At 43.1% G+C, this 16675-nt stretch overlaps 1 protein-coding gene across 1 annotated transcript in view; it reads right to left on the reverse strand.

Moving 5' to 3' along the window:
* The window catches only part of LOC143327701 (sterile alpha motif domain-containing protein 10-like), a 46926-nt gene extending 34454 nt beyond the window's left edge, over positions 1-12472 (reverse strand). Inside the window, exon 1 of the mRNA XM_076742190.1 lies at positions 12079-12472. Within this exon, the coding sequence (XP_076598305.1) occupies positions 12079-12091 (13 nt within the window). The 5' untranslated portion in view covers positions 12092-12472. The remainder of the gene's footprint in view (positions 1-12078) is intronic.
* Positions 12473-16675: the final 4203 nt, after the last annotated feature.

Raw genomic sequence — 16675 nt, forward strand, 5'->3', positions numbered from 1 at the left:
CAATTTAAGGTGATCATTTGAAACTAAGTGCTATAAGCCAGATGGCCTGCTAATGAACTCTAAAGTGATTCAAGCAATCAAACAGGTTTTTGCCATTATCTTTTTTTTTCTGAACTGGAATTAAAGACGCAGTTTACACAAGCAGAACATGTCATGCTAGTTCCTTGAGCTCACAACAGAAATACCTTCAGTGATAGCCTGCAAGGCCGTCCGGCAGGGATCCACCACGCTCTGTCTGCTGATCATGGATATAAATCTCAGCCTACAAGCACATCGCCGCCATTTGCAGGGGTTAAACTTGCCGGAGTGCACCGAGTGGAGTCTGTGCACAACTTAACACACACACACTCGAACTACCGTAATGAGAATGGACTACAGTTCATTGCGATTGTCACATGTGGTCTGTAAATCGATGTGGTGCTCTCACGCTGTGGCCTGGTGAGAGGATGGGATGTGGAGGGTTTCAACACTCAATACTTTATTGAGCGTCCTTAAACCATGACGATCACACAAGTACCCTGCTTTGCTTGCGCCTGTGTATCATTGCTCATAGACCTCTGTGACATATTAGAGAAGAAATGTCTGAGCAATGTAGCGTGTGACACACACAGACACACACACACTTGCACAAACAAACACAAAGGTTATTGAGCACCGAGGGGTTTGCAAACAATGAGGAGAATAAATGACCGTTGTGAGAGTTAGTTGATAATCTGCTCTACACCATCCTTGCATGCACACAAAGAGACCAGGATGAGGGGATAAAAGAAAATAAAGAGCGATGAAAAAGAGGAGGAAATAGGCTTACAGAATGGGCGGAGAGCTGGTGGAAAAAAAGATAAAAGTTAATGCTCCACAGAAGCTGAGAGGTAAACAGAGAGAGAGAGAGAGAGAAGAGCACAGGGGACAGAGAAGGGAAATGTGCCAATGAATTGGAAGCTGAGATAGACAGGGAGGGAGAGAAAATTGCAAACAGGGAGTAAGTTTGTAGATTCATATGCAGCATGAATGATTAGAAACAGCAACTCAGCGGCGGCGGCTGCGCTGGTGGAGGTGTTGGTGGTGGTGGTGGTGGTGCTTCTGTCAGCCAAATGAAAAATTTCTCAGCAGTTTGAAGTTTCTAAAGTTTGTTGTGCTCCCATGTGATGTGATCCAGGAGTCTGCCTCTAATCTTTCCCAGAGGGGAGGGAGAGAAGAGTAAGAAAGAAGAAAGGTGGGTAGAAGATGCAAAGGTTGTGGCAGGGGGCCACACAGAAAGGCTTAGGCAATACCACGGAGACAGGTGAGAGGAGCATTGCAACACCGACATAAAACAAGTCTGCTCCATTTCCTCCATGCCTTAATTCAACAAGCAACAGAAGATGTAAACCCGAAACTTTGCCAGCACTCTTCTTCCTTTTAAAGTGCGCACTTTGAAAGAGATGCAACACAACCAAGATTTTCTCAGCAGCAGCAGCAGCAGGTGTCTTCAGTGGGAGAGGGAATGGTATGTGTGCACAATACAGTCAGACATGTTTGGTACAAGCCCTTCAGGAGCTTCCTTGTTTTCAGTCTAACAGCGAGACAAATTAGCTCACACCTGGGGGCACTCGCCCATTCTCCCTGTGTCTGTATCCACTCCCTGCAGCCCTCACTGTCTCTGTGGGTCTCTGCAGGTCTCTGCAGCACGCTGTGCTGATTGGGGGTCTGTCTCTCCCAGCTTAATTGCCATGTTATCAGCTCCACTCCTGCACTGCCACTTCGCTCGGGCCTTTCAGTCAGATGGACATGCCAATTACCCCTCCTCTGCACTCACATTTGTTCTTGCTCACTCACATGGTTTCCTGAGGCTGTGCTGTCAGGTAACATAGCAGACAGCAGCTGGTACAAAGTGGGCAGTTTGGGATCAAACAGGAAGCAAATCAAAGCTCTTTGTAGCCCTTATGCACACATGCAGACAAAAACACACATGAATACACATAAAGTCCCACCAGGAGCTTCTTGTCCAGGCCGAGAGATCCCAAAGGAAGCTTTCTAATCCTCTTTCCCTCTTAATCCTTTACTTTAAACACTTTCACACTGTCTTCATATCTCCTCTTATTCTTACGCCTTCTCTACTTATTTCCTCATGGTTTTCTCTACCTTTACTTTCCTTTAAAGGCACAGTTCAACATTTTGGGAAATACTGTTAATCCCTTTCTTTCTTTGAGGGGAGTTATGAGAAAATTGACACCACTCTCATGTCTGCGCACTAAATGTGAATTTAGAGCCGGCAGGTGAAGATAATGTGCTAATTAGTGAGCTTTAGAGATACTTGCCCTGCAAATTTGTAGGATTTTATTTTAATCTTTGGACAGAGCCAGGCTATCGCTTTCCCTCTGTTTCTAGTCTTAATGCAAAGCTAAACTAACCATCCCCTGGCTGGAGCTTTATGTTTTTCATTCAGAGAGTGGTATGAAAGTGAACAAGTGTATTCCCAAAATGTTGAAATATTCCTTTAATACTCAAGCGAACAGACACAACTTTAGTTTCAGAAAAACTAAAGTTTCTTCAACACCCTCTGGCAGGATTAGCAAAATACCTGCCGATTAAAATTGTTTTGGTACTATATTAACAATTAGAATAAAAGCTTGATCAACTAATTAAAAAAAGCTGTCACAGATAAATTAATTATGGAAATAATTTATTATTCAATTCAAAGCACACAAATAACATTCATATTGTATTCTATATATCGAGTCTGTTTCTCTGTGAATTTCATCCCCTAAAACTTATTAGTGTGACCGAAACATCCACAGCTACAACAGTAAATCTCTTGGAAAACACTCGCTACAGTAATAGTCAATGTAATTAGGTGATTTAGAAATGGCTTCCTTTACCCATTTGCTGCGGCAAATACATCACAGCGGCCATCAATGTCAGGTTTTCAAACACTATTAGCTCCCTTTTGATAACTCCCCTAATGTTGACTTCTAATGACGCCAGATGTTCCATAGACAACACTGTGAAGCAGAGGCTGCTCTGGGCTCTTCTTACGGACCAATCAATTCATCAACCTCAGTGTGTGTGCGTCCACGTCAACCTGTGCGTGCACTTGCTTGTTAACGCTGACACTGCCACTTCTCATGGCGTGTGCCACGGCAATTTCAGCAGTTCTGTTCCAACACGGCGGTGCCAAACCAGCTCTCATTCCTACTTTCTCTTCCACTCCACTGAACCATGTCCTTATTATCACCCAGCTACTCAGATGTCACAGACAATTGCACACATGTACGGACTCTCTCTCACACACACACACACACTTAAACACACTCCAATTATCCCAAAGACACATCATGTTAACAATGAGACATTAATAGCACATGCGTGAGCAACCCCGTCTTTCTCTTTCTATGTCTTGCACACGCACACACACACACACACACACACACACACACACACACACACACACACACACACACACACACACACACACACACACACACGTCTGTGCCATTACATCTGCTCATATTAATGCACTGGCTGATTGTGGGTCATTTTCACTTTTGATGAGAGAAGACAAGAGAGAAGGGCTTTATTATCCAACCCTTAATTATTTCACTTTCAGCCAAATTAGGTGAACCTCAAGCCCATCCTTCCTCATATCCCGCTGTACAGTAACTGCACTTTGCTGTCACCAATTATGGAGGCCTCTAAACCAGTTCAAAAAGTTTCGAAAGATCTGTCTCATCTCTGCGGATCTGTTTTGAAAAGCTTTTCATTCCATCCATTCTTGACTTGGAGATTCTTGCATACTCAATACGTGAGCGGTGTCAGTTTTTATTCCCAGCTAGCTGAAAATCTCTCTCTGTGTCACAGTTAGTGACTCAACCCGCAAGTGCCAATGTGCGTGCGCGTGTACAATGAGCGCATAGACTGCATGTATGTATGTAGCTTGAGTTATGTGTGCAGAAGTATGTGTGTGTGTTTGCTCCTGCCAGGACCCAAAGCCTGCAGAGCACCACTGACCTGATATGTAGGGCGAGACCAAAACGCTGGGATGACAGCTTAGAGCCCACCCCCACTAACTCTGACTGACAGGCCTGTAACCTCGGCTGCCTCCCGCGACAATAGTTTGGTCTTGCTACCACTTTAACGTCTGTCATTCCAAGCTCAATGTAACAACTATTTCGGAGGCAAAGTTCTATAAAAGCATCTTTACAGGACTGGAGGACAAGATAAAACCACATGAAGTGGAATGAGAAGAAGTAGCTGCTTTTAGGGCAATATATTGAGATGCTGACAGGCTGTTTATTCCTTAAAGCAACTGTCAAAATCTGCAAAAGTCTTACTGTGCCCCAGGTGCATGAGTCAAAATATACGTGGCTATACATGTACCGCTATAAGCTTTTCGGGTCTTTCGGTCCTACAGCCTTTGTGACCAATGCAGCACTTAAGCAATCACATCCCGCTGCCTCCATCTCCCACTTATATGGGACAAATCCCTCCTAATCTACGGATAAGGTACCACAGCCACATGTCTCAGTGGATTTCAACAAAATCAGGTCAAAAGGGTGCAGACACTAAAAAGAACATTATTGTACACAAAGAGCACACAGAGTCACAGTCTATCTTCCCACCACTTGATAAAGGAAGTAAAAGGCCAAATTTAAGGATTAAAGCATCCACAAATCCAAAGAAAAGGAAAAGGGAAAACAATGATATCAAGAAGAATTCTAGCTTAAGTTACTGGTCTGGAGATCCAAGCCAGGAAATATGTAAAATATGATCAGTAGATGTTGTATAAGAGACTGACTGGCATCGTAGCCCCAATCTCTATCTTAGAATGAATCATTTAATAGGAAGTCAGGAGGGGGGAGCATGAGGTAGTGGGTTACATTTAGGCTAAAAGCGATCTCTTCTGCTCAGCCTCCAGGACATTTTCTGGGCTGTGACATCAAGAAAATCAGAGTCAGAGTCAGTTCTCATTTGTGGCTGAAAGGCAGAGAATCAGATTGTATGTGCACGCAAACAGGAACCTGCATGTCACATTAAACTACTCATAAATATCAAAATAGTCTCAGCATGATCTAAATCTCTGCGATATATATTTGCCATGGCGTAAGGCATTTCATGATAGCGCCATATGGCTGCTACATACATAGCTCAGTCAGAGCTTCCCCTGGGCTCAGTGAGTTTGGGAGGGAGAAAGGGAAAAGTCTGTGAAGTGAAAATCTCACATTTTTAATGAGCATGCAAAGGATTGTGGGACTGGGGAGTTTTTTTTTATGTAAATCCATAGAGATATACTATACAAGAGAGAGCTGAGAGAGAGCAGAAAAAATAAGAGCATGAGATGGACGTGAGAATGAAGTGCAGCTGAGAGGAAACCAGAAAAATAGACAACAAATGCAGGAAATGTGTGAAAAAAGCAGCAGTGTCGGGAGAATGTTAATTCCAGAGGTTAAAGAGAGAGTTGCGCTGCATTTAAACAACTCTCTCTCTCCCCAACTCAGCTGTGGCGCTGACACACTGACACTTGGCTGCCTATTGACATGGTAAATTGAGGGCCCATTTGAGCAGCACTGTGACAGCCAGCCTCCATAGACCCTGTCAGAGCTGTATATTCACAGGACACTATTACAACACACATCAGGAGACACAGCAGGAGAGGAGAGGAGGGAGAGAGGGAGACAGTGGAATGTTCACAAAGAAGTATGCAGCAGGAGGTGAGCCGTATGGAGGTAGGATGATTTTAAGGACGTGTGAAATATAGGCGGGAGGAGCAGAGAGAAACGGAACGGCTAAAAAGCTGATAAGAGCGGAAGACAGAAAGCAAAATTGATTTCTATTTTTGGAAGAGGTATGACCGATGGTGGAATGAGTCTAAAACATGTTCAATTTCAAAGTCACACACACAAACAGTTTTGTATATGCATATAAGCTAAATCCACAGATCATGCTTCTAGATTGCAAGTGGCAATGTAATTGCTTTTGCAGTGGATGAACGTGACTTGTGCTCCTGAGTGCGCAAGGATGTCTGCCTTGTTACGTCTTAGCTGCAGCCATTAGCCATTTGGTTTAATGGGCAATCCGAACCACAGGCTCCACTGACCCCCGGCACTCGGTAGGAGGAGCAGGCCAACCTATTAACAACGAGTGAAAAGCTCCAAGCTTACCCTATCACACGAGGCCACACTTAATTAGACTGTTTGTTCAGCAGACTCTAATGGGAAGGATGGCGAGCAGGGGAAAAGGTTGACTGCTCTCCTTGAAACTGCAGGCTGAAAGACATCTGGCCAAGGACGAGACGGAGGACGTGAGGATATTAGTGGAACACGGCCTTATCATGTTTGGCACCATCTCATTTTCCCAGGACAGATGATAATGATGGGGAGCGACAATAGACAATATTCATGAATGGCGAATTGAGTGATTATGATTCCACTAACACAATTATTGCCTAAAATAACAGTACACAAATAATTTATCTAAAAGTCACAAACACACTGATTAAGTTGATCGAGCATGTGCAGGAGGGAGAAACATAACGAGAGAGAGAGGGAGTAAGAGTTAATGTGTATTAAGTCAGTAAGTAACAACAGTGTGGTACATGAGGGATACAACCCCTGTATGAAATTATACCTAATTAGTGCAATCCTTCAGAAAAATTACATCTCTCTTTTTCATCCGTCCCTGCACCCTTTCAGCCCTTCTCCCTTGATCCCTCTCCCTGCACAGAAGGCTAATTAAAGGAGAGAAATTGGATATGGGCCTGTGCGCACTCTAATTCGGGGAGAGGAAGGAGGGGGAGAAGTCGGACCTGGGACAAGGGCAGCGGATCAGAACGGTGAAGCCTTGTCATTTCTGGAGGTATTAAAGGGATGGCAAGGTTAGCAGTGAGGGCAGACTGGATGAGACAGTTGAAGTGCGACGCCTCAGAACAGAATCCAAAATCTACCACACTCTGGTGCTGTTAATCCACTGCTGATTTATACCGAAGTGGATGCTCCTCTTTTACCACTTCATCAATCTCTGAAAGGCCTGTAGGACCAGAGCGTAAATGTTTATCCACTGAATCATCCTCTGTCCATACACGCTGGTTTAGAGGTCAAAACAGTTGGCAGTCTGAGAGGACGCAGCGACAAATCCATGAGATCAATAACTTAGTGAAATTGTCCTCCATCAGCACCAGCTCTGGAATGGATATTTGACTTTGAATGAAATTGATTATTGTATTACTTGTGAGCACTCTCAAGTGCCCTCATCCTGAGATACCACATAACCACATGGGTTCAGTTAAGGATAATTACTGTTTATTATAATTGTGGTCTTATTTTCATTATTTCCATTTGGCCAAAGTAATAACCATGTGCTCTGCAATTTAATTGATGAGATCTGGGAAACGCATCAGAAAAGGCAAGAACCTTAAAGGGGAACTGCACCAATTTTACACATCAAAGGCTGTTTGCAGGTCTTGGGGAGTACTGCTGCATTTCCCTCAAGTGATGTCACTTGAGGCAGTGTCGTTGGGGCAGAAGACTATAAATTTGAAGAAGAAAAAATCTGCGGATGTGGAGTCAGACAGACATAAGTTTACCAGCACTCTGTAGCCCATTTCTGATCTCTGACTGTGGCTAGAGGCTCAAATCTACATTAGCCGCTACTAGCACAGCACACATGAATGTCCAGGCAAACTGTTGGCGGTAGAGTTGCATTGTGCAGAATGCTCGTGCTTTCCTTTGACAAGAATGAGAGGAATGAAAGAAGGCAATATCATTTGTTTTCAACCACCATGCATTGCGAGGGAGATAATGTTATAGGTGTTCAGTGCTTTTTTTTTTTTTAAACTATATTGTGCATTTTTATCTTTACTTAAATTACTGTTATTTACTTTCCATTTGCACATTTGCATTGCACATTTTACGCATCATTATCAGTAGTATGGCTACTATCTGCATTGTATCTGAATAAAAAGGTGCAAAAAACTCTCAGTTTAGCCAGATATTTAGAAAAGAAAACTAAGACAAATTGTGACATTTTTATCCATCATAGTTTGCAGACTGATTTCCTTTGTCAGCTTTGACCTACTGAACTTTGTGCAGTCTTGCTGGCCCATAATTTTCCTTTGCAAGTTGTAATAAAAATCAAATCCTTCAAGATGTCACTCAACTGAGGGAACTATTTATGAGCACTTTTCCAGTCAAGGCTCTTGTCAAGACATCTAAAGAATTTCAGACGCCAGATTATACTAACACATCCCTGTCTGTCTCCCCTTTCCCTCAGTCCGTTTTGTCTTTACTCCTCTTTCTGCGAGTCTAAAATCCAGCTCAGGCCAGGTGCAGCTGCAGAGCTGTGCTGGATCAGAGAGCTGATGATGGATGACAGGATGATGTGTGTCCGTGTGTGCTCAAGAGGATTCTCCATGCATTATATTGAGTGACACACTTCCTGCTGTGAGGAGGTAGGGGATGATGATGGACAGAGGAAAGAGGTTAACAGCTTGCATGCTCTCTCACATGCAAATACACACATAAGATCCCCGCATAATCCCACTGTGCCACTGCAACCAAGAGGGTTAACACACTATCACCGCATTACTTTACGACAGAGGCCAGAAACACATTTGGCTCCAACACCAATGGCACCAAATGGACGCGGTCTCCAGCCGGCGACGTAACACATGCCAGAAACACAACAAAGGGTGTATTTGTGTGTGTAAAGCTAACAACCCACACCCCCGCCTCCCCCATCGTCCCACCCACTGAGCCGCTGGCTCCCCTTCTTCTTCTTCATCTGCATGTTCACACACACAAACATAAACACACACGCGGACCAAAACATATGCACATGCGCACAGACTGGAATCTTGTGGCATAGCAGGAGCACCCCACTGGAGAGGGGCAATTATTTCACAGTTGACTGAGCACGTGACTGTGTGGCCTGATCTGAAGAAAGGGTGCGTTTGTGTGCTGTGGGGGTTTTGAGGAAAGGGTCAACAGTCTAGCGGGTTGGCACTTTCTTGGCTTAACAGCAAAAAAGATCCTTAGGTTGACACTGAGGATGTAATTATTACTAAATAGGCAGACAGAATATCTTGTAGAAGACTACATGCGAGAAGTTCATCATATATTCTTATCCATTAATACTTTTCTTAGAGGAGGCATCAGTGATTCTTATTTTTGTGTCATTTCATCATACTCTTAAAAGAAACAAAATCCCATTGAATCGTCTTTTACTGGGAGACATGATCTTACACATTTCTCCCCCTGTTTGCCCCCCTGCCTACTCACATGTCCATCATGTAGACACCATCGACACTCCTGCAGCGGGCTATCCACCCACATGCTCAGAGAGACATGGGGGTGAGATAAATAAATAGCTTGTTTTTGGATTCAGATCCAGCTGTGTGCTTGTCTCCTGTTTGCCTGTCAGGTTGATGGTGAGCACATATGTCTAGCAGTACACGGATGGATGGAAGCCGCCCTGGAATTCTCTGCACCAGCCCAAATCTTTGGATATCCTCATGCTGAGCTTGGCCAGGCCTGCCTCTTGGAGTGGACTCACACGCACACTCGAATGCCCTCGTGCCTGTTCTTGATGTGAACAGGGCTGGACCATGCTGCTCTCTCTCTTCCTGCTCTGAAAAAAAAAAACCCTCCTGGATGTTGTGCACTGGACAATAGAGTGGCCCAGTAACATCATTTGTATGGCTGCTTATCTCAGATATGACAATACAGCCAGATGTCCTGGGCGATTTAAGCAAGCGTCTGATGAATTTTATCCACTCTGAATAGCCAAACATGGAGGAAACATAATTATATAGCGTGACTCACTGTGCGGCAGGCAGCAAGACGGAAAATGTAATTTTCTCAGCAATTTACATGAAGATGAGACAAAAAATGTCTATTATACCATTTAAAATGCAGATCACCCCTTGTAATTGATAGTGTTACAGGCCTGTAGATGGCAGGCCCCCCTAACAATGAAACTGCAACCTCCTGACGAATGAGAATCTACGCGAGCATCTCCGGTCAGCTCAGCTATTATTCTGTGCATACCCCACATATAACATCCACAGTTAACAAACTGGGGTCCAGGATGTCCCAGTGCGGTGTGGAGAGGTTTGATGTTCCTGCCTCTCCGTTTTGATGATAGAAGGAAGGATTTGTGTGTGTCTCTTTTTCTTTTTTTTTTTAATTACTTTCCCAGCAGCAGTCAACATTTATCCAGTTCTGTAAAACATTTGGAAATGTTTGAAATGTCTGACAAGATAAATTCCAATAAATCTGTGCCCTCACATGCATCTACGGATGAGGATTGTTAAGCCTTTGTATATTATCTTTAAAGAGCGCTACAGTCTCTCTCTTTAAAGTGTAAGTGGTACACCACACTGTCAGGGTGGCGTCACTGCCTCCGGCCATGAGTAAATTAATGATGCTAAAGTAAACTATGGATTAATTATAGATAGCCCAATGTGTCACTCGGCATATATGCATATCTGAGTGTCCTACCTGCAGCCATGCTAATGAAGAGCTAACCTGCTTCAGTAGACAGGGGACAGATGGAAAACACACTTGGCATTACACACATGCTTTCACACGCACACTGCCCTTAAGCTCAGAGACACTCTGATTAGGCTTCACTTAAGTTTGTTAGTCTGGAGCAAACACCAGCCAGGCGAGCAGAGGAAAGAGAGAGCTGCACAACAACAACAACAACAAAAACAAAAACAACAACAGCAGCAGCACAAACAATCCAAAAATACTGCAAGCTTTTGTCCCTGAAGCTGGAGAACTGGGTAATATTTCTCTTAAGATGAGGCTGCATGAATGTGACCTCAGCTAATAAAGATTTTTTAAATTTTTAACATTTCTCTCTTAACTATGTTGATATTCTCAATAGTTTCAGTTATTTTTCCAAACAAAACACCACCAAATGTGTCTGTTTCCAGCTTCTAGTAGGTGACGATTTGCTGCTTTCAGCTGTTTTGTATCATAATGAAATGAAAATCTTTGGGATTTGGATTGTTGACCAGACAAAGTAAGCAATTTGAAGATGTGATCGGGATTTTGATCCGCAGTTTTTACTTTTTTCTGACATTTAATAGACCAAACATGAATCAGATAGTTGGGAAAGTAGTGATCATATTAATCTGTAAATAATCAGTACTTGCAGCCCGAACACAAAGACACTAAAATGGAAACTAGATTTTCCACTTTTTGTCATAGTCAACTTGCATTTACATGGGAATAGTTCCATTTTCTCAGTTTTCAGTTGAGCATCTTTAGGTTTGAAGGTTATATGATGGTCAAGTTATGGTTTTTCTTACATTACTGTAAGAAAAACAAACAAAAACCCTCCTTGGTGAAGTCCTGAGGTTCATCCTTCAACAGCATTTTGTCTCCATTATAAGTCAAACAAAAGAGTGAGGAACAAAGACCGCTGCCTCATTGCTGTGTTCCTGAGCTGGTAATTTATCCAGGTGAGGCAGGTGCTGGCCCACAAGTATGATATCAAGCGCAAACAGACCATGACAAACACTTAACTTCTTTTTCCAGTACACCAAAGAATCTGTGGGCTCCTTAACCACAATGAATTTTAAAATATTCCCCAACATTGCATCATTGGATCGCTTATCTGTAAAAGCTTTTCGGCTCTGCTTTGTGACTGCATTCATAAGTTTCAGAGTGAATTATGCCAAATTGAAGTCACCCTGACAGAAAATAAACTGTGTCCTAACAGCAGCAGTCTGTAATCCTGTCAGAAACAACTTTGATAGTTTATCTTGGTCAGGATCATGAAGATCCAGCAGGTCAATCCAAAATCAAGCAAATTACAAATATAGTGTCCATACAGCTACACTTACTAGAGCTTAGAGTAACGCTTTAGCTGAACCACAATTACTCTTGTAATGCGATTTTTTTATTTAGTTATTTATTTTTGACATAAGCCTTATTATTACATTTCAGAATAAGCACATGTCCCTATGGTACGATTGTGTGAATACTGCTGAGGTCTAATGTGAGACATAAAATCTCAAAGTACCGCCAGGTCACTGTGAACTCATTATGAATATGTGGAGCTTATTAGACTGATGGGAATAGTGAGCGCTCTTACCGTCCACAGCCATAGTCGGTCTCAGCGTGTATCTCTCCGTGGTGTCAACAGGACTCTCCCATTCTTCTGCTGCCAGATGGATAAAATGGACTGATGGTGAGGATAAAGAGCGCCTCTTGCCCTCTCCAACCTGCTATGTGAGCATGGAGACAGCTCTCACTGGTAGTCGCTCTGAGGGAAAGAAGAAACCTGGATCACACTCTCCCTCTCTGTCGGTTCACGGCCATTTGTTGTCCCGCACGCCGGGACCAGCCCGATATGAAGCGGCTCCTTGTGAATCTCCGCCCCCCTCTCCGTACCTGACCGGCGGCCGGGAGACAAAAGGTCATAACGCCCCGACACCAGCTGTTAACTGGATACATACGACATACTGCTCTCTCTCTCTCTCTCTCTCTCTCTCTCTCTCTCACACACACACACACACACACACACACACACACACACACACACACACAAACAGGCACACGCTCACACCCCGTTTTTATCATTATAGCCATATAGGCTGTACCTGCAATCTTTTTTTTTTTCTTATTATTATTCCAGAAAAGTAAACATTTTTATTACAAATTTAGAGAAGTGACACAGACCTGACAAAATACCACAAATAACCATCACCTCGCATTAAAGCTGCTGTCATACCTTACACTATGTCCTTCCCACACACACACACACACACACACACACAGGGGTTTTCATCACTCGTGGGGACATTAGATAGACTTACATTCATTTCCTGGAGACTTAACCTAAACATAACCACTATCTGCCTATTCTTAACCCTACGACTGACATCCTCAGCCTTTACCCTAATAATTTAAATTGTGGGGACCTGTATTTTGTCCCCACATGTGACCGTGTGTCCCTACATGTGACTGTGTAAACAGATTTTTGTCCCCACAACGTGAGTAATACATGGACACACACACGCACACACACACATACACACACATTTATTCCATGCAGATGCGGAGTCAAAAAATATGGCTGCATAATAAAGACTCCCTTTCAAACAACAAGTTTTCTTTATTACATTTAAGAGCACAATGAGCCCAGTTCAGCTGTTCATTGGGTCATCAAGCTAACTCAGGTGTGTGTCATTGAATACATTGTCAAGTCCATCCTGTGGGTGTGGCTACAAACAGAAATGCTGCACATTTCCAAGCCAGACACAATGAAATACATGCTCTGTAAGACAACATCGTGCACAGAATCAAATCACACAATCAAGGAAATATTAAAAGTCGAGAATTGTAAAGATTTATTCAAAAATCACTGGAAAGGCAATCAGTATTTGAAATCAGAGTAATATCATCAAAAAGGGAATTCTAATCTAAATATAAGATCAAAACTAAATTATTGCATTTGTCAAACTGGGTGTAATCCTCCTATGTTTGCAGGCTGTGGCGAGAACAATGTTGATCAGGGCAAAGAGCACAAGCCTCCAAGTTTTCCAGGAAATGTCAGTGTAACAGAGATCTTCTGAAATACCTGCCTTTGAGCCTGACTGACAGCAAAACACACAAAGTAGTCCCCTGGGGACCCTCCATGCGGTCTCCCTTTATTGTATAGTGGCAGCAGTGAAAAATGCTCTGTGTATACTATGTCATTTTATTTTTGTAGGTTGCAAACTTGACAACAAAAACCATCGTCTTGCATTCACCACGACTTCTCTATGCAAACAAGCTAAATCAAAAGTGAGCCCCCATCTCAAACTAACATAAACAAACCTGCGCACATTCATGAATACAGCAAATAAGTCAGCCGGCAAGCTGACTATATGGATCAACTATGCTCTGCAGCTCTTTGTGTTTACTTTCAGTCAGACTCAGTGTTAGATTAGTTCTGCTGATTTTTTTTTTAAGCTTGTACTACTTGACCCAAAAGTTTCTAATTTCTGTACTCAAATTTTGTATTGCACCACCATAAAGTTGGGGGTCTCACAAGAGAGAGACAAAGAAAACAAAAAAAAGAGAGACAAGCTTCAAAAACTCTGCATCCTATAATTTGAAACGATCGTCTCAAGACAAACAACAGCATCAGTCGTTTCAGCAAGTGGCCCAAAGTAACATATATTTACAATCAAGTGATAAAGCCATCTGGGGGTCATAATTATGACCAGAGCAAAGGAGGAAATCGAAGGAGTCATTTTAACCCCAAGCACGATCTTTCCTTAAACCTAACCACATCGTTTTTGAGCCCAAACACAACCAAACCTTGTATCACATCATGAAACACAGATAAAATGATATGGGGGCATCAGCATCAGATCAGAAAAAGTGTCATCTTAGAGATCTCAGAGAGCTCGTTCAATTCGAAGGATTTATTGTATAATTTCCAAAACATAACTAAATGTCTTTCATTAGACCTTCCCTTCCTGGTGGTAATTGTTATTAACCTTATCTGTCAAACTCCAAACCCTCAGTACATAATGTTTTCTGTCATTAATCTGAAGTCTCAAGCTTGACCTGAGATACTCAGGAGAAAGAGAAGAGGAGGAGAAACTCCCCCATGAGCAACCTGGTCTCACCAAATGGCCCAACATGCCAGTGTCTTAAATCATTTTGCCTGTTGCTTTTCATGTGATATCACAGCATCAACATTATGCTCTCGCATGCCATCATTGGTGAAAATGTCACAGGGGAAAAAAGGTCAGGCGGCATAGCATAAAGAGCAAGAAAGTCCACATATGGAGGATGTGGGGTGGATGGATGATCACACAAACACAGGACTCTTGGTGTTTGTGTCCCATCTGGAATCAAAAGTCGTGCAGTTAAACTTATTTTTTAAGGTGTTGGGCTTCATTGAATCAGTAGGAAAGTCAAGAGCATGTGTGGGCTGCCATCTATGCAAACACACAGTCTTTGCACGCACCAAGAAACAGAAACAAGGAAGAGATCTACTGGATGCTTGCCGAAAAGCCTGAAAACAGCCGTCCCCCTGGTAGACACCCACGTCAGCTGCTATTTGCCCGTCAAACAGCCGAGCTTCACTTCAAAGCAGAGAATTTGGGAGCAAGTTGTGAGCACGTCTTTGTCAATGTAATCTCACAACATACCCAGCTAATTGATTCTGCTGGCATTCAGATGCATACGCACTGCTCGGCGCTGGTGCTTTTTTGAACACAGGAAAGATATGTCCCTAAAAGACTTCAAGACAGTCCATCAGTCTGTGTAGGAAGATGAGGGCCCTCCCCAAAGCCAGGCACTGGATCATCAAAGGGTGTACGATGAGGAACAAAGGACTAGCTGGTCCATTGGGGCTTCACTAGAACACATGCTGACTGGGAGTGAAAGCAAACACACTCAAGCTTTCATACACAAGACACATTTGCACTGACACAGATTTTTACCTGATGTTTTTGCCTGCTGTCTTACTCCTACTGAAATAGACACCCATGGACATGGACACGCACACACGCACACACACACACAGGGACACGCTCACACTCGTACGTGCTCCCTTATACTCTCAGAGACCCAGCTTAATTTAGAAGTGTGCTACTGTGTGCCTGTAAGGACATTTTGTCTTGTAAAAAAAAACTGAGTTAAAGCTTGTATCTTTAATTCAGAGGATGGTCAGCGCAGTGAATAATGAATAAAGCGGGACCTGCAGAGATCAAGGGGTAAGACTTGCTGTGCACCGGTTCTTTGGTTGTCAGGTGGCAGAGACGCAGCATCTAAAACATAAGCAGCTCCTGCGGTAAGAAATGTTTGTACAGTGGCACAGTACAGATAAACACGACTGAAAAGGAGCTCAAGGGAATGGAAAAATGTCCCTGTTTATATTCATTCTTTACCCTGCTTGTATTCATTTTTTACCCCGTAGTCAGGTGTTTCCACTGAGAGTTCGGTTAAAGTGTCTTGGTGATAAGCAGCTGCGGAAGAGTAATAGTCTCTCCATACGGCCTATACATTCGAACCTGGAAGTAACAGATGACGCCATTAAACTTTTATTGTCAATGTTAATACCACATATGGCCTGTCCTCCTCGTGCCAAGAGACCTTTGTTCTGTCGCTGTGACACATGCATAGAAAAATGCATGAACACACGCAAACACACGCCACTTAAACGGTTATATATTTTGGAAGACAGAAAAAAAAACAGTATGTTTGCACTGCAAACAGTCAGATTGTGGCTGATAATACAATAAAAAGCAGTGTCTTGGGCTTGTGTAAGAGCTCTCTGTCTCCCTCTCTGTCTCTCTCTCAAGCACTTCCCCAAGAGACATAGAGAAGCTATTGATACTGGAGTGTGGCATCAGCCTTGCCAAAGCTGGTGTCATGGTGAATGGCTGTCCCTGAGCTGGCAGTTAGAAATAATGGTGCCAAATAGGACAGAAACATGGAAAGAAAAGAGCAGTTGAGGAAAGACCAGAGTCTTTCCTCAACTGCTCTCCCAACCTTGGGTGCATCTAAATGCTTAGAAACAGAAAAGATTCAAAGAGGCTGGATTTCAATAGAACATAAGCGTTCTCTTCTGCCTGTACTTAATCTGATGTGAAAGAGAGGGCTCTTTCAGGTGAAAGTGAAAGCAATCTAATGAATTCCCACAGGAAGCTATTTGCTCCACTGAGATGAGCGCAGATGATAGAGAGGAT

The sequence above is a fragment of the Chaetodon auriga genome, chromosome 10 (assembly GCF_051107435.1).
Source record: "Chaetodon auriga isolate fChaAug3 chromosome 10, fChaAug3.hap1, whole genome shotgun sequence".
Classification (NCBI taxonomy): domain Eukaryota; kingdom Metazoa; phylum Chordata; class Actinopteri; order Chaetodontiformes; family Chaetodontidae; genus Chaetodon; species Chaetodon auriga.